This window comes from Balaenoptera borealis (genome assembly GCF_965194805.1).
Source record: "Balaenoptera borealis genome assembly, chromosome: 6".
Classification (NCBI taxonomy): Eukaryota; Metazoa; Chordata; class Mammalia; order Artiodactyla; family Balaenopteridae; genus Balaenoptera; species Balaenoptera borealis.
Window position 1 is genome coordinate 7,834,252 of NC_138863.1, and position 19,384 is coordinate 7,853,635.

General features: G+C 40.1%; 1 protein-coding gene and 1 pseudogene across 6 annotated transcripts in view; one reads left to right on the forward strand and one right to left on the reverse strand.

The window, feature by feature from the left end:
• Positions 1–19,384, reverse strand: part of DIS3L2 (DIS3 like 3'-5' exoribonuclease 2) — a 370,836-nt gene that overhangs the window by 236,420 nt on the left and 115,032 nt on the right. For all 5 annotated transcript variants that reach the window (XR_014245636.1, XM_082395568.1, XM_082395569.1 and 2 more), the window contains exon 6: positions 10,124–10,358. Coding sequence is in view for 4 of the 5 variants with exons in the window: in XM_082395568.1 (XP_082251694.1) it covers positions 10,124–10,358 (235 nt within the window). In the remaining variant the exon portion in view is untranslated. The remainder of the gene's footprint in view (positions 1–10,123; positions 10,359–19,384) is intronic.
• LOC309630389 (lanC-like protein 2 pseudogene) lies at positions 1,156–10,116 on the forward strand (annotated as a pseudogene). Its single transcript has one exon. The product of its transcript is annotated as a lanC-like protein 2 pseudogene (transcript).

Here is a 19,384-nt window from a genome sequence, read left to right on the forward strand (position 1 = left end):
CCTGATACCAAAACCAAAGACACTACCAAAAAAAAAAAATTACAAGCCAATATCTTTGATGAATATAGATGCAAAAATTCTCAACAAAATATTAGCAAACCAAATCCAACAATATATACAAAGGATCATACAGCATAATCAAGTGGGATGTATTCCAAGGACACAAGGATGGTTCAATATTTGCAAATCAATCAATGTGGTACAGCACATTAACAAAAATGATAAAAATCACATGATCATCTTAATAGACACAGAAAAAGTAGTTGATGAAATTCCATATCCATTCATGATAAAAACTCTCATCAAAGGTGGTAGAGAGGGAACATATATCGACATAATAAAAGCCCTTTATGACAAATTCACAGCTAACATCATACCCAATGGTGAAAAGCTGACAGCCTTTCCTCTAAAATCAGGAACAAGACAAGTATGCCCACTCTCGCCACTTCTATTTAACACAGTATTGGAAGTCCTGGCCATAGCAATCAGACAAGAAAGAGAAACAAAAGGCATCCAAATTGGAAGGGAAGAAGTAAAATTGTCACTGTTTGCAGATGATACTGATACTATATACAGAAAACTCTAACGTCTCACAAAAAAAAACTATTACAACTAATGAATGAATTCAGTAATGTTAGAGGATACAAGATTAATATACAGAAATCTGTTGCTTTTCTATATTCAAATAATAAACTATCAGAAAGTGAAAGAAAAAAAATGCCAATCCCATTCAAAATCTCATCAAAAAGAATAAAATATCTAGGAATAAACTTAAACAAAGAGATTAAAGACCTATACTGTGAAAACTATAAAACACTGATGAAGGAAAGTAGAAGATGATACAAAGAAATGAAAAGATATTCCATGCTCTTGGATTGGAAGAATTAGTATTGTTAAAATGGCCATACTACCCAAAGTAATCTACAGATTTAATGCAATTCCTATTAAAATACCCATGACATTTTTCACAGAACTAAAACAGATAATCCTAAATTGTATATGGAACCACAGACTTGAAGACCCTGAATTGCCAAAGCAATCTTGAGAAAAAAGAATAAAGCTGAAGGTACCACCCTCATTGACTTCAGACTATACTACAAATCTAGAGTAATCAAAACAGCACGGTAGGGCTTCCCTGGTGGCGCAGTGGTTGAGAATCTGCCTGCCAATGCAGGGGACACGGGTTTGAGCCTTGGTCTGGGAAGATCCCACATGCCACGGAGCGACTAGGCCCGTGAGCCGCAACCGCTGAGCCTGCGCGTCTGGAGCCTGTGCTCTGCAACGAGAGAGGCCGCGACAGTGAGAGGCCCGCGCACCGCGATGAAGAGTGGCCCCCACGATGAAGAGTGGCCCCCGCTTGCCGCAACTGGAGAAAGCCCTCGCACAGAAACGAAGACCCAACGCAGCCATAAATAAATAAATAAATAAAATTTAAAAAAAAAGAAAAAACAAAACAACAGCACGGTAGTGGCACAAAAACAGACATATAGATCAATGGAAGAGAACAGAGAGCTCAGAAGTAAACCCATGTACCTATGATCAATTAATCTATGATAAAGGAGGCAAGAATATACAATGGATAAAAGACAGTCTCTTTAGTAAGTAGTGCTGGGAACACTGGACAGCCACATGTAAAAGAATGACATGACAACACTTCCTCAAACCATATACAAAAATAAACTCAAAATGGATTAAAGACCTAAAGGTAAGATCCAAAACCATAAAACTCCTAGAAGAGAACATAGGCAGAACACATACTTGATATGCTGTAAGAATTAAATAATTAAATATCATGAGGAATAATTATAAAGTACTTAGGGCCTAGCATGCAGTAAATGTTCAATAAGTATCAGTGATTATTATGTGTAAATACATATATGGGTATGCATGTATACAAAAATATATCTAGGTATATCCTAGATATGACAAAAGAAGTATTTAGAGGGAATTTTATAGCTTTAAAAATATTTCAAAGGAAACAAGAGAAGTTGAAAAGACATATTCAACTCAAGAAGCTGGGGAAAGGGCAAAAACATAACCCCCCAAGTAAGGAATAAATAACTAAGATAAGGGCAAATATCAATGATATACAGAACAACATCATCAACAATAAACAGAAAAATAACACAACCAAAAATCATGTTCCTTGAAAAGATTAATAAGATAGATCTTTGACAAGCAAGAGTTAAGAAAAAAGAGAGAAGAGTCAAACAATTAAAATACAGAATGAAAAGGGAGGCGATAGTACCGACACAAGGAGTTTTTTTAATAATTAAAGAATATTAACAAGTATTAGGAATATCTATGTGATCGTAAATTCAAATGGATAAATTCCCCTTAAGTTATGCCAAAATTGGCATCAAAAAGAGAGGCTGAACAGACCAATCAGTATAAAAGAGACTGAAAGAGCAAAGATCACGCCTTCTGAAAAACAGCAGGTGCAGAAAATTTTACAATGAGTTCTACCAAATTTTAAGGAACACTTAATTCCTGTTTTTTTTAAATTAATTTTTATTGGAGTATGCTTTACAATGTAATTCCTGTCTTATACAAGCTATTCTGGGAAAATAGTAAACAGTCAGTACAGACGAACTTATTTGCAAAGCAGAAATAGAGACACAGATGTAGAGAACAAACTTATGGATATCAAGGGGAAAGCGGGGTGGTGGGATGAATTGGGAGATTGGGATTGACATATATATACTACTATGTATAAAATAGATAACTAATGAGAACCTACGGTACAGCACAGGGAACTCTACTCAATGCTGTGTGGTGACCTAAATGGGAAGGAAATCTAAAAAAGAGGGGATAAATGTATACGTATAACTGATTCACTTTGCTGTACAGCAGAAACTAACACAACATTGTAAAGCAACTATACTCCAATAAAAATTAAAAAAAAATAAAAACTGACCAGGACATTTTATGAAGCTAATATAATCTTGACTGTAAAAACCAGATAATGAAAAGAAAATGATAGGTCCATTCAACATGATACAAAAAAATCCTACACTGTATATTACCTAAGTAAATCCAATATTGTACTTAAAAAATAATAATATATTGGGATTAAGTAGGATTTATCCTAGGAATTTGAGGATGGTTCAATAACAAAAATAGATTTAAAGGAGAGAAACCAAATGATACTCTCAATCAATAAAGAATCAGCTTTATGAAGTTCAGCAAAAGGCAAAACTGTGGAGTTAATAAAAGACTGTACGAGAAAACATCTCTGTGACCTAGGAATATGCAAAAAACTAAAAAAAAACCCATAAAGTATATGATTAATTTTATCACAGAAAAACTAAGAATTTTTTGTTCAATGAAAAACACCATAAAGTTAATAGACAAATGACTAAAGGACAGAATGGTAGAAGATATTTGTGATGCCTAAAATGGAAAAGGGATTATTATAGAGAATAGATAAGAATTGCCTGCAAATCAACAATAGAACAGTAACCATGATGGAACAATGGGCAAACAATATGAAAAGGCAATTTACAGAACTTAATCTCTAGAGTATAAAAAACTAGAAAGCTGAATAATTCTAACTATTGGCAGGAATGAGAAGGTAAAAGAAGCTTCATGGGTGTGGAGAAAAGGGAACCCTCCTACGCTGTTGGTGGGAATGTAAATTGGTGCAGCTGCTATGGAAAACAGTATGGAGGTTCCTTAAAAAACTGAAAGAGTTGCCATATGATCCAGCAATCCCATTCCTGAGCATATATCCAGACAAAACTATAATTCAAAAAGATACATACACCTCTATTTTCATAGCAGAACTATTTACAATAGCCAAGACATGGAAGCAACCTAAATGTCCATCGACAGATGAATGGATAAAAAAGATGTGGTATACACACACACATACACACACAATGGAATACTACTCAGACATAAAAAAGAGTGAAATAATGCCATTTGCAGCAACATGATGGACCTAGGGATTATCATACTAAGTGAAGTAAATCAGAAAGAGAAAGACAAATACCATATGATATCATTTATATGTGGAATCTAAAATATGACATAAATGAACTTCCACGAAACAGACTCACAGACATAAAGAACAGACTTGTGGTTGCCAAGGGGGAAGTGGGGTGGGGGAGGGAAGGATTGGGAGTTTGGGATTAGCAGAAGCAAACTATTTTATACAGAATGGATAAACAACAAGGTCCTGTTGTATTAGCCCAGGGAACTATATTCAATATCCTGCAATAAACCATAATGGACTTCACAGGGAGGAACGGCTGGTCTAGCACAGGATTTGGGTCTTAGACATTGGAGGTCCTGACCATCTGTCTCTACCTGAATCACACGTGATATGAATGCATTAGCCACTCAGTCTAAAAAACAGGGAAGGGATGTCCCGGAGGCTTAAGTTGCAGTTGGGCGGGGACGCAGATATGGAAGAGCGGGCGTCCCCCAACCCCTTCCCGGACTACGAGGCCGCCGCCGCACGGCCCGAGGAGCCGCCATGTGCTCGCCCCCAGCTCACTCGCGACGAGCTCGGCCTCCCCTTCCACAGCGATGGGAAGATTATTAATAATTTCACAAGGCGGATCCAGACCAAAATTAAAGATCTTCTACAGCAAATGGAAGAAGGGCTGAAGACAGCAGATCCACATGATTGCTTTGCTTATACTGGTTGGACAGGCATATCCCTTTTGTACCTGCAGTTGTACCGGGTCACATGTGACCAGACCTATTTGCTCAGATCCCTGGATTACGTAAAGAGAACACTTCGGAATCTGAACGGCCGGAGGGTCACTTTCCTCTGTGGAGATGCTGGGCCCTTGGCCGTCGGAGCTGTGGTATTATCATAAACTCAAAAGTGATTGCGAGTCCCAGGAATGCATCACAAAACTTTTGCAACTCCAGAGAGCCATCGTCTGCCGAGATTCAGACCTTCCCGACGAGCTGCTTCAGGGCTAGGCAGGCTATCTGTATGCCTTACTCTACGTGAGCACGGAGATGGGGCTGGGCGCCGTGTGTGGGTCAGCTGTCAAAGAGGTAGTCGATGCTATTATTGAATCGGGCAAGGCTTTGTCAAGGGAAGAAAAGTAGGCCGAGCGCTGTCCCCTGTTGTATCAGTGGCACAGGAAGCAGTATGTTGGAGCAGCCCATGGCATGGGCAGAATCTACTACATGTTAATGCAGCCAGCAGCAAAAGTGGACCAAGAAACCTTGACAGAAATGGTGAAACCTAGTATTGACTATATGCGCCACAAAAGATTCCGATCTGGGAATTATCCGTCATCCCTAAGCAATGAGACAGACCGACCGGTGCACTGGTGTCACGGGGTCCCCGGTGTCATCCACATGCTCATGCAGGCGTACAAGGTTTTTAAGGAGGAGAAGTACTTGAAGGACACCATGGAGCACAGCGATGTGATTTGGCAGCAAGGTTTGCTGCGGAAGGGCTATGGGATCTGCCATGGGACCGCTGGGAACGGCTACTCTTTCCTTTCCCTTTACCACCTCACGCGGGATAAAAAGTACCTCTACCGCGCTTGCAAGTTTGCAGAATGGTGCCTAGAATATGGAACACATGGTTGCCGCATTCCTGACAGACCCTATTCTCTCTTTGAAGGCCCCTAGCATTGTGGATCACATTGGTTGATTTTCAAATATTAAGCCAACCTTGCATCTCTGGAATAGGCCTTACTTGGCCATGGTGTACAATTCTTTTTATGTATTGCAGAATTATATTTGCTAGTGTGTTGTTGATGATTTTTGCGTCTGTGTTCATGGGGGATGTTGGCCTGTAGTTTTCCTTTCTTAGACTGTGTTTGTCTGGTTTTGCTATCTGGGTAATACTGGCCTAATAAACTGTATTGAGAAGTAAAAAAAAAAAAAAAAAAAGACAGGGACGGGCTTCCCTGGTGGCGCAGTGGTTTAGAATCCGCCTGCCAATGCAGGGGACACGGGCTCGAACCCTGGTCCAGGAAGATCCCACATGCCACGGAGCAACTAAGCCCGTGAGCCACAACTACTGAGCCTGCCCTCTAGAGCCTACAAGCCACGACTACTGAGCCCACATGCCACAACTACTGAAGCCTGCGTGCCTAGAGCCTGTGCTCCGCCACGAGAAGCCCGCGCACCGCAACAAAGAGCAGCCCCCACTCGCCACAACTAGAGAAAGCCCGCGTGCAGCAACGAAGACCCAACGCAGCTAAAAATAAATTTAAAAATTTATAAAAATAAATAAATAAATAAAAGACAGGGAAGCAAAAATTCCCACTGTATCCTTCTAACATAGGTCTGGACAAGGTTTTACTCTTTTTTTTAAACAAATACTTTAAAACACTAGCACAAAACATTGTCCAAAAATTGTGGTTGATGGGAAACTGCCTTATATTTAATTTTTAATATAACTTCTGAAGCAAACATAACTGTCTTCTAATTATATTAATCATCATTATACACAGTGGAGAGCTAGGAAACAAAAAGATAAGAAAGATTTGATCTCAGAATCTGGAAACACTAGCAGAAAGGAAATGAAAAAAATTAGCTCTGAGAAAGAAGGGTTTCTAGACAGTCAGGAGTAAGGGCTCTTGGCATTTCAGTAACCCCAGAGTATCACAGGAGAATAATCATATGGATCTGCTTTTCTCAGCCAAAGGGAAATACGGTTACTTTTTATCCAAGGAAAGAGAGCTTAAACCTAGGCAATGAATAGGCCTGTCGCTGGAAGGAGATGAATTTTAAGTGTGAAAAAAGGGCTCTTCCTGACTCCTAAGGTTGACTTGGGCAGGCCCCAGGAGGCGCAGTAATAGATCGATTCAAACCTCGGAAGGGAACAAGGATTCCATGTGGATTCTCCCTTCAAAAAAGAGTTGAAGGTGGCCAGAGACAAAAGAGAGAACTGAGAGGGTCACCGAGTCTACACTCAAACCCATGTTCAGCCAGCAGGGTACTGGCAGAAGCTTGTCTCCAGACCAGAAAGCTGAACAAGATCTCTGACAGACCCTACTAAGGTAGAGAACAGGAAAAGTGCATCACAACCTGATTAAGTCACCACCACCAAGACTCAGAGGCCAAAACTGTTCTTAAAGTTCCCAAAGATGTATGATAAAGAGCTACTGTACCAATTAGTCATGCTGTTTTTCATCCTTTGGAGTTTGCTAACCAGGCAATCGTTACTCAAATACTTGATACCAAAGAATATTTATTTGGGTTGTCCCCAGTCTTGACACAGATGGCAGTTTTTCTATGCTGACAATAATGCCATTGCCTGGGAAGTGGTAAAAGCTCAGCCTCGGGAGGCTGTGGGACTGGACCTACAAAAGGGGCCCAGGTCTTTGGCCTATTCTCTCAAGGGCTGAGGATGATCCAGATCCATGTTGTCTTCCTGGAAGAAACTATTGTGTAGGCCTGAGATGCCCAGAGAAACTTTTCTCTGAATGCAATGATAGGCACTTGCTGCATACAGCTGGGGTTACCTGCTCAATTACCAGAGAAATTGGTAGTTATGGTAAAGATATGAATGTTTCCCGGGCAAAAAGGGATATACTAAGTATACACATGTAATATGTCATGTTTGCTTTGGGTAAAAAAAACATGATATTCAAACAAAAAGCACTCTTTTGCACACAGGTGTGAACTAGGATTAATAATCCATTTGCAATTACAACACAAAGCAAAGAACCTTTCTAGAAGTCTTAGGAAAAGTTTATGATGTTCTTAAGGTTATGGTTTGTTTCAATAACAAATTTCAAACCCTTAAATGGTACAAAAAGAACTAACATCCTAACTGTAACCAGATTTTATATTATCCAGAGAAGAGAAGCTGGTTGAAATATCCTTAATAACACCATGATTTTTAAAGAGCAAATTGCAATTTTCCTAAATATCAAGAGGGCAAGAAATGAGAAACAGCCATGTGGTTTCAAAACTCTCTATTTAGAGGCTAGCAGGAAAGAGAAATTGGTACCAGATACTGAGGGAAGGATTAAGGCTGTTCCCTCAGTCAGGGCCAGTAAGGAAGCAATATAAATAACAGTAGGATACGAAGACCGTAAAAACAGTAAGGAAAAAAACTGCATACGGTGGACTTGTAAAGCACTCAATGACACTTACTTGCAACAGAGATGGAGGAAAATTACAATAGAGGACAAATCAAGAGTATGTCTGAAAGGTCATGAAGAACCTAGTGGCAAGACGGGAATAAAGACACAGACCTACTAGAGAATGGACTTGAGGATATGGGGAGGGGGAAGGGTAAGATGTGACAAAGAGAGAGAGTGGCATGGACATATATACACTACCAAATGTAAAATAGATAGCTAGTGGGAAGCAACCGCATAGCACAGGGAGATCAGCTCTGTGCTTTGTGACCACCTAGAGGTGTGGGATAGGGAGGGCAGGAGGGAGGGAGATGCAAGAGGGAAGAGATATGGGAACATATGTATATGTATAACTGATTCACTTTGTTATAAAGCAGAAACTAACACACCATTGTAAAGCAATTATACTCCAATAAAGATGTTAAAAAAAAAAAAAGTATGTCTGGCATCAGAATTTCCCATACAAAGGATAAAGTGAATTATTAATATCCACCCCGGGCATCAATTCTGCCATCACTTCCATCCATCAATATTTCCTTGCCCTTGTATTGGTACCAATCACTAATGAGAAACTGAAGCATCTCATCCCTTCAACTTGGAACCTAGAGGAAAAGAGGCTGCTGAGGTCTTCCAAGTTCAATCACCTGAGCTAGGTTTCCACAAAGTAGTTTTGGGCCAAATACCCAGTAAGTTTTAAAGTACTCCTTCCCCTGGCTTTGTCCTTCAAGTATCTCTCTCCCTTGGTGACCTTGCAGATGAGGATTTGGCTATTTAGGGTCCTGGTTATTAAACTGTTTTTAAAGGAAGAAAGAAGAAACATCAGACGAAGGAATTTTCAAGGAATAACATCCAAATGAAATTGGCTGGGCCCTGAACAGTGGAACCACTAGTTATCTAAGCAGGCCACAAAAACAAAAGGAACCTGGGTGCCCTCAGGTCAGCACCCCTGGCGGGGCAGTGAGGAAGCAGTAGCCTCTTCATCCAGACAGAATTTCGAAGTCGGGAAGTCCTTCCGAATGAGTAGTACTTGGCACCAGAAAGCGACACATGCTTTTGGAGAGTGTTCGCTGCCCGAGATCACTACCTCATCAGCAGTGAAGACACAGGGTGATCCTTATGCAGTCACTTCCTGAAATCACCTCCAGCTTTCTGGAGATGATAAGATGTCAGAGAACGGTGCTCACCAGTCCCTATCACAGGGTGTCTGCTGCACACCCTCCTTTAGTAATCTTCTGGCATTTCTTCTAGCCTTTTGTGGGGACTGTGCCAGAAACTTCTTCCTGATAAAAAAAACCCTCCTAATCTAGTTGGCCTAACCAGGTCAATATTTTCCATTTCATAACATACATAAAAATCAATCTGGCTAGAAAACATATTCCCTGCACTTAAAACCTCCTAGAAATCTATACATTGAAATATTCCAATTTTCATTGCTGCTTTCCCTTAAGTTTCCCAGAGTGCAGTCAGGTAGGGCCCTTGGTCACAGCTCTTCACCTATGTGTTTGCAATTGCTTTTTTCAGTATCCAGGGGACCCATGGCTTAAATTTTGATCAGAGAAAATAAGACTGGCTTTTTTAAAAGCTTACAATCAAAACACTTTGTAAAGATAATCTACTTATCAAATTTAAGGTGATCTATTCACCACTAAGGACAAAATGTACCGAGTTAAAATTAAAGCAAAATCCAGGGTAAAACAAAGTGCTTTTTTTGTAAGGATTTTAGTTTGGTTTAATTATGTTCATATCAACCACAGGGTGGCATTGGGCTCATCACAGGAAATTTCAAGGTTAGCTATCAACAGAATGCAAAACCCATTAGGAAATGACAACAGCAACCACTGACCACACAAATCACCAGCAGCGTTTCTGTCCCCTCCTCACAAACAGCAGCTGGAAGCCTGTCAAAGATCCCCCTTTCCTAAAAGCTGCCACAGGTTAGAAATTGGAAAGATACCAACTGTATTGTGTGATTAATTCTGCAGCACAGAGGGAATTCCAATACTTAAAACAATCTACTAAAATAGAACGTCGGAGAGCAGTCCGGTACTCACCTTTTTCATGAACACAAACTGAGAGCTTCTTAACACCATCAACCAGAGCATTCTGCGTGTTGCCATGTCCATCTTCTGAGTCGCTGTCATCAAACTGAGCCTCTATAATGACATCAGGACTGTCATTATAGCCTTTCAGGGACTGTTGCAGGGGATGGCTTCCACAGAGCTCCTCAGGGAGATCTGATTCATAGGCACCTTCTGTTTCTTTATCATTGCTCTCCGGTTTAATTACCTGAAGAAAAGAGAAAAGTTCTGCTAAATCACTGGACGGAAAAATGGGAAAGTGCAGATTTTTCTTTTTTCATTTTTCTTTCCTAAGGAAAAAACTGCACATTCAGAAGCACTGGACACTCACCATGTAGTTTGAAAAAGAATCTTTATTTTCTAGATGCACAGATTACCTTACGATCAATCCAGCTCTTCAAGATGCCCAAGATTAATGCTATATCCACTTCTCATTCTTCTGATGTATATTTTCATCCTCTCTCCCACAAAGGCCCTGAATACCAGAAGTACCACACTGCTTCACAAAAGGTCCATCACATGGGACCAACTAGTATGCTAGGAAATGATAAAAGAACTCAACATAGTTTGTCACTGTGTTCCCAAATGAAACCACAAGAATGTAAGATGAAATAGAAAAAAAATTAAGTGTGAACAAGAGTTTATAAAACGTTCCCATAAAAAATATAAATCCTTAATTCTCCATTTTGAGGCCTGAGATCAGTATAGAAAGCACACAACTGATAGACATTTACACTAGAAATAAGAATGCGCATTACACAATATGTCAAAAATTTTCAATTTAACAAAAATGAAGCAAATAGGAGAAAAGAATCCACTACTAATCCATTCAATGAGTTAGTCACATGACACTCATATGACAGTACCCTTTGATTTCTATGGGCACAATATTAACATACACCAGTGTTATTTAGTCACTGAAAAAAAAAAAGGTGACCCTATATGTAAATCTGCCCATCTACATTAGCAAAAAAGACAGCAGATTTTGTAGGTTCTAGATGTTACTTAGAACACCATATCCTTCTAATAATCTATTTCTGGATGAGAAATCTATGTGCAATTTAAACATATAATCAAGATGTGATCATACATACGTGTGTGTGTATATGAATTTGATCACTATTGGTAGCACATTCGTTTCATTCTTTCAAACAAATGCTGGAAGGCCAACCTCATGCCACGCGCCCTCATGAGGCCTACATTCTAGTGGGGAGACAGATGGTGAACAATTTACTCATTCGACAAATCGTACGGAGTAACTTTCACGGTGCCAGGCACTGCTCTAGGTGGCAAGGAAGCAGCGGTGTACACAATCAAAAGTCTAATAGTGATAAGTGCTAGTGAAAAAAATATATAATATGAAAATGCTGGTTATTGGAAACTGAGGCTAGTTTGCCAGTAGGGTGGTTAGGGAGGATGCCTCCTGGAAGAAGCGACATTGGAGCAGAGACCTGCATGGAGTGAGCTTCTCGCAGTTTCTCTATGTGCTTATAATTGAGAAGTCTAATATTTTTCTGAGTTTAACTCTGAGGTTTCAAATTAGATGCCTGCTTTCAACAAACCAGATTAATGTTCAAATTAGATCACACAAAGATCATGCTTAATGAAAGATCTTCATTTTATACAATGCACAAAAAGTTATTAAAAGAAATCTTTCTCCAAACATTATAATGTCATAGATTCCAATTAACATAACTGTCCCCAATGAATATTATAATATCCACCCAGAAAATCAAAGGAAAATATTAGAGATATTCACACAATCAGAATATAGACTCTAAAAATATATTCCCAAAGTTTTAAAATATCTGACTTCATGAAAATGTGATAACAGAAATCTGACTCTTGTCAGATTCACTGACTTATTCATTTGTTCATTCATTAATTTATTCATTATTTCCACATTTGTTCATTATGTCCAAACAAACAAGGCTCCTTTTCTTTAACAGTTAAAAAAAAAGTTCAAGTGGCTAAGCCAGAAATCTCTAAAAAGATTCCCCTTAGGCCTCTTCCTGCATGAGAACATAAGAGTGAAGCAACAGCTAAGTTTTAAATTAATATACAATTACAAAACCAGCTCTCCTGCACTTCTGCCTTGAAACATGAATCCTGGTTTCATACCTGACCCAAAATATATCATTCAAAAAACAGAGAATTCACTGACAAATTAGAGAAAAAAAAGAAATCTGACATCACTCAAATCAGCAAATCCATTCAATTTCTTTAAATGTGCCGAGCAAATTCAATAGCATTTAGGAAGATCTGCCCCTGACCATCCTCAAAGAATTAACACAACCTTGGGCATTGTCAGAACAGCCCAAAGCACAGGCAGGAGGTACATGTGCATAACCCTGCGTCTAAAGCACGGTGGCTACAACACAATCACTGGTCTACTGTTCTTTTTTACGTGTCATCCCATACAAACTTTATCTCAGAAAGGAGAGCTGGGGGCAGGGGTGAACGAAAACAACTGACATGCTACAGTTAGAATATAAGGTAAAATGTAGTCTTCTGGAAAGATGTTAAACAAAGGTTCCAGGCCTTTACTTTCTATTATGTATTTATTTCTTCTGCTAATGGTTTCAGAAAGGATTTGGTTCCCACAGACCAAGGAGAAAATATTAGAGGGTAACCAGAATTTTGACTTTATAAAATTTGAAGGCTCAACTATCCCACAGTGAAAGGTAGTCTTTGTATGTATGTATATGTGTGTGAGTAAAATATAAAGAGAATTCTGTGATCACCATGATTCTGCCTACCTACGTATTAAGAATTGTGCTTTGGCTTACACATACAAAGTTCAAGGAAAAGTCAATGGGAAAAAGAGCACAGTGGAAAGCAATGACCAGAGTACAGCAAGCTTAACTGTACAGCACATTTCAAAACCAACCCAGTTCTGATTTTATGATAATCTCCATGGTTTTGATTAGCTATACTCAAGAATTAGTGTTTTAGGCACTAAATTCACTTTTGAGTTACTGAAGCAGAGAATGCTGTATGGTAGCAGGGTTAAATGTATAAATCAAGTCATTCAAAACTGTATAATTAAAATATAAATTAATACATTGCATTTTGAAAGTATTTTCATTCTGTTTTTGTTATCGCAGTACAAACAAGAATAAAATAAATGTTACGGGGAAAAAAGATCACCTTAAAGTCATAGGATACAAAAGGCACTCTATAACCATTCCATATCACATACTGGTTAAGAATGAGGGTTGTGGAACTCCTTCGAGAAATGGCTAATTCAAGTCTAGAAAAGGAAACAAACAAGATGAACCTGGGGACTTCCCTGGTGGCACAGTGGTTAAGAATCCGCCTGCCAATGCAGGGGACACAGTTTCGATCCCTGGTCCGGGAAGATCCCACATGTCGAGGAGCAACTAAGCCCATGCACCACAGCCGCTGAAGCCCGCGCGCCTCGAGCCCGTGCTCCACAACAACAGAAGCCACAGCAATGAGAAGCCCACGCACCACAACAAAGAGTAGCCCCCGCTCGCCACAACTAGATGCAGCCACAAAAAAAAAAAAAAAAAAAAAAAGAACCTGGAAGATCTTGTCATATGGGAAAAACAAGGAAGCTATCACAGGCTACTAGAGTCTCATCTAAAGGACTCAGGAATCATCATGAAAGGGCTCTCTCTGGTCAACCTCAGAAAATTCTAAACATTTATCCTACCTGTCCTATATAAAATGTACCTCAGGTTAGCCAAACAGTTGATGAGGTAATTCTTCTTTATAGAAGAGTTTCAGCTAACTAAGAAGGAAGGACTTAAAGACTTTCATTATCACCATTCTGATATCCCTGCTGAAATGACAGATGCAGAAGATGATCATCGATGGTTGCTAAATGCTGATGGCGATGGAGTTTTATAATAGATGGATCAGAGCAGCAATACCTGAACCCACTGATTAATACAAATATCATAAAAAGAGAAAGAACCAAAGTACTTCCTGATGTACTATAATTAGGAAGTAAATACTATACTGATGTATGTACTATAATTAGGAAGTAAATACCACCATCTGTGAAGTATTTTCCCCTAACTTGAACTTAAATCTGACCTGATATAGGTAACAGAGGAAGATGTTAAACACCACTAGGGAGAGGATCCATTTACACTCACTCCCTAGATGATTTCATCCAGTCTCATGGCTTTAAATCTCTCTATATGCTATTAACTCCAAAAATTAAATGCCTCGCCTCAACCCTTCCCCCAAATTCCAGACTCATATCCAATTGCCTACTTGACATCTTCATTTGGATGTCAGCTGGCGCCTCAAACAGGAGAACCCTTGGTCCCCACCAGAACCCATTCCTCTTCCAGCACTGCCTCTCTCGGCAGATGGCACCGAACTGGGGCATCACCCTTGACTCTCTCCCTCTCACACCCCACATCCAATCTATCAAGAGAGTCTGCCTGTAGAATATATCTTCTTGCCATTTCGACTGTTACTATAAAAATCCAAGCAACCTTTATCTCCTTGCAGAACTACTGTAATAACTGGTCTCCTGACTTCTATTTTGGACCAAAGGAACTAGAGCGATCTTTTTTTTTTTGGCTGCATTGGGTCTTCGTTGCTGCGCACGGACTTCCTCTAGTTGCGGCGAGCAGGGGCTGCTCTTCATTGCGGTGCGCGGGCTCCTCATTGAGGCTGCTTCTCTTGTTGCAGAGCACAGGTTCTAGGCGTGCGGGCTTCAGCAGTTGTGGTGCGCAGGCTTCAGTAGTTGTGGCACACGGGCTCAGTGGTTGTGGCTCGTGGGCTCTAGAGCGCAGCCTCAGTAATTGTGGCACACGGGCTTAGGTGCTCCACAGCATGTGGGATCTTCCCAGACCAGAGCTCAAACCCGTGTCCCCTGCATTGGCAGGCGGATTATTAACCACTGCGCCACCAGGGAAGCCTTAGAGTGATCTTTTTAAAACAAATCAGATCATGTCATTCTTGCAATAGCTTCCCAACATCCTTCCATCACCATGCCACAAGGTCTTGTCAAATCTGGCCCATATCTATTTTTGCATTCTCATTTTCTACAACTTCTTCCTCTGCAAATTACACTCCAATCCTAGAGATCTTCTTGCTATTCCTAGAATACTAAAATCTTCCATCTTGAGATTTTTACATTTGCTGTTCCCTCTATCTGGAAAACTCTTTGCCCAGCTATTCATAGGGACTGCTCTCTTCATTTTGTTTAGGTCTCTGCTCAGATATCCTCCTCTCAGAGAGGCATTCCCTGATCACATTAACTAAAACAGCCCCACCTCACTGTTATGACTCTATCTTCTTACCCTGCTTTATTTCTCATCACTGCACTTATCACTACCTGACAATATATTATATACTTACCTGACAATATATTATATACTTTCTGTCTCCCAACTAGGATGTGGGTTTCATAAGCACAGAGGCTATTTTATTCACTGCTATATTCTAAGAGTTAGGAATAGCATTTAGTAGTCACTCAAATATACGTTGAATGAATGAACAGCAATTAAGTAGGAAATGACCTGTTCAGAGTCTATCTTCCCTGATAAATACAAACTCCATGAAGTCACATTATATACTCAAGTCTCATCTGAAAGAATAAAGAACCAGAGATGGCATACTGCATCTAACATTTCCACACGTCTAAAATCTACCCATCTCTCAAGACCTAGTCCAAATGCCTTGGATTTTCTATAACCCAGAATCCACCACATAGTCTTATCAGCTCCTCCTCATGCCCTGCTACCTGCCCCAGACCAGAGTAATTTCTTCCTTTTCTTAAGTCCCAAAGCAATTTATACATACCTCTTCTACGGCACTTCTCATTTTTTTCACTTCGCTAGTGTTATCTATGTATGTGATTTACCTCATCTGTTCAGACTGTTTGCTCACCAATAATATCTTATATATCTCCGTATACTCTATGGCAACTTGCATAATCAATCTAGGTGCTCAATATTTGATGAATAAACATTATTTGATAGATAAAAGGGTAGAAAAATGAAAAAAGGAATATAAAAGACTATCAGGATGCAAGAGAGTTTTCAGAACAGTTTCCAGACACACGAATATGTGGATTAGAAAGTAGAAGCCCAATTTTCCCTAGATCTGTAAAGTAAGAGGCCTTCTTCTGTGGGACTGACCTTGAAAAAGTTGAAAAGTCTAGCTCAGTGGTTCTCAGTTTTGAAGTTTAGCAGATCCTGCTGAGAATCAGATGAAAGCTATAACTCCTTCCTCCACAGAAAACTGCACAACTACAAGTAGACAGAAAGTACTCTATAAGAATTTAAGAGTAAGGGGAGTAAAAAGTCTGGTGCTGGTGGCTACCAGTTCAGGTTGATCAGTATTTTGGAGAGCTCTGGGCTCGGAGTGAAAGGAGGGAGGCCTCAGGAAAATGGATATATTACTGACCTGGTTAACTGAGGACTTTAAAACTTCCTCTGGTTTCCTCCACAGACCTGAGAGAGAGAGGCAGCTGACTGCACTTCTTATTCTGAGTGCACGCTGCAACTGGAATTATTTCTCCCTTGGACATTTAGTCTAGTCTCTGGAGGACAGGACAGAAACAGATTAGTGAGGGAACCAAATCGCTGGGTCATACAGAACTTTTTCACTCTCAAGTCTTGTTCCATGAACGGGATAGGATGAGCAACACATAACCCTGTTAATAAAAATAAACAGTGAGGACTTCCCTGGTGGCACAGTGGTTGAGAATCTGCTTGCTAATGCAGGGGACACGGGTTTCGAGCCCTGGTCTGGGAAGATCTCACATGCCGCGGAGAAACTAGGTCCGTGAGCCACAACTACTGAGCCTGCACGTCTGAAGCCTGTGCTCTGCAACAAGAGAGGCCGCGATAGTGAGAGGCCCGTGCACCGCGATGAAGAGTGGCCCCCGCTTGCCACAACTAGAGAAAGCCCTCGCACAGAAACGAAGACCCAACACAGCCAAAAATTAATAAATTAATTAATTAATTAAATGTAACTGTGAAAAAAAAAAGAAAAAAAAGCATTAAAAAAAATAAAATAAAATAAACAGTGAAAATACAAATGCGCGCGCGCGCGCGCACACACACACACACACACACACACACACACACACACACAGAAATGTTTGTCAGATATACCCTGAAGTTAGTTTTACCATGGATACATCTGTAATCTACCTATTGTCTCCTTTTGGAAGGTGAAATTGGGCGACAGAGTGGTTTGGCAGTGTAATGAAGGAAAAAGGTGATCCCCTTTCTCCAACAGGCTGCAATCTCTGGCGGATGGAGAGCAGTAATGTGGCCTCTTCAGTAGTACTTGGGAGGAACCCTGAAAACCACTAGGGATGAAATTGAGAGGAGGCTATTAGAAGCTTACCACTGAAAGGAATAGGCCTAAGCCCAGAATCTTGAGCTCTGAGACACAGAGAGGAAGAGATACACCTTTTGGGAAAGGAGGGTGGGTGTAGCATGACTTCTGCACTTTAAGGGGAACCCTGTGTTAGCAAAGGCATAGCAAAATGCCCTATAGAATATCCCTAATTCGAAGACAAGAACACTTTCTAAATCAGAGACATGATGCAACCATGTGAATGGAAAATGTCTAAGGAAGACGCTAATCTAAAAGGCTGGCAGAAGGCTTCCCTGGTGGTGCAGTGGTTGAGAATCCGCCTGCCAATGCAGGGGACACGGGTTCAAGCCCTGGTCTGGGAAGATCCCACATGCCGCGGAGCAACTGGGCCCGTGAGCCACAACTACTGAGCCTGCGCATCTGGAGCCTGTGCTCCGCAACAGGAGAGGCCGCGATGGTGAGAGGCCCGCGCACCGCGATGAAGAGTGGCCCCCACTCGCCGCAACTAGAGAAAGCCCTCGCACAGAAACGAAGACCCAACACAACCAAAAATAAATAAATAAATAAATAAATTTATTAAAAATAAATAAATAAATAAATAAATAAAAGGCTGGCAGAATTTTAGAAAATAATATTTGAGAAAATATATAGGGAAATACATTTTAAACATAACCAAAAAGCACTGCCATGAAAGAAGATAATGATAAATTCAACTCCATTAAAATTAAATTTTTCCTTTTATCCTAAAATAATGTAAAAGAAATTTAAAAAGATAAGCCATTGAAGTACTCATATCCAGAATATATAAAGAACTGCTATAGATCATTGAAAGACAATCCAATAGAGAAATGGGGAAAAGGCTTAAAGGCACTTAACAAAATAGTGAATCTTTATTGCCAAATAGACAAAAAAGATGGAAAGCTGCTCAGCCTCATTTGTTGTCAGAGAAATGCAAATTAAAACCACAATGAGATAACACCACAAACCCACACGCAGGCAAAAGCTAAAAATCCTGACAATACCAAATGTCAGCAAGAATGTACAGTGATACTTTGCTGGTATAAATGTAAACTGGTCCAGCCCTTTGTGAAACAGATCAAGACTGTGAGGGAAAGCAGAAAACAGATCTACTCAACTCTCGCCCTGGCTTATTCCACTACACTGCCCTGCGTCCCTCAGGATTTTGACAGGTGAACACAGGAAAAGGAGACTAAGATGGGAAAGGACACATATGCAAAAGCAAGGAGATAAGAAAATACAAATTTTCCTTCAGGAAAGGCAAGTAGTAGTGAAAATGTACAGTAAGAGTGAGAAAAGAGGATGAAGAAGCAAACATGAAGAGCACCGAATTCCAAGTTAACGAGTCTGGTCTTTACTGTAAAGTTAGTAAAGTGAGAAGTAGGGAAAAGTGGTTAAGAGAAGGAACTGTAGTCAGCACACCTGGGTCTGCATCTGGCTCTGCTGCTTAGTAGCTATGCCACTTTGGCAAAGCTATGTAATCTCTTTGAATCTCAGTTTCACTATATTTAAAATGGAGACAAGAGTACCCAATATCATAAGATTATTGGAGAACTGAGATAATATATGAAAAGCTCTTAGCACAGGTGCCAGGAACAAAGTTGTAAGTGAATCTGTATAGGAGGAAACAAATTTAGTCTTTAGAACCAGGAAGTCCAAGGTGATGGGGAACATCCAGGTGGTAGCTGGAAATGTAGATCAGGAGATGGGAACTGGAGGACAGAAATCCAAATTAGGAAGTTAACCACAATGGTTCAGCAAAGGCCAAGCTTCTCTGAAAAGAGAAGCTGAGAAAAGAGCACTGAGAAAAGACTCAAAGGGGGTTTCACAAGGAATAGGAGTTAGTGAAGCAGAGAGAATTTAAATATAATTATGAACACGTTAAACACTAAGACT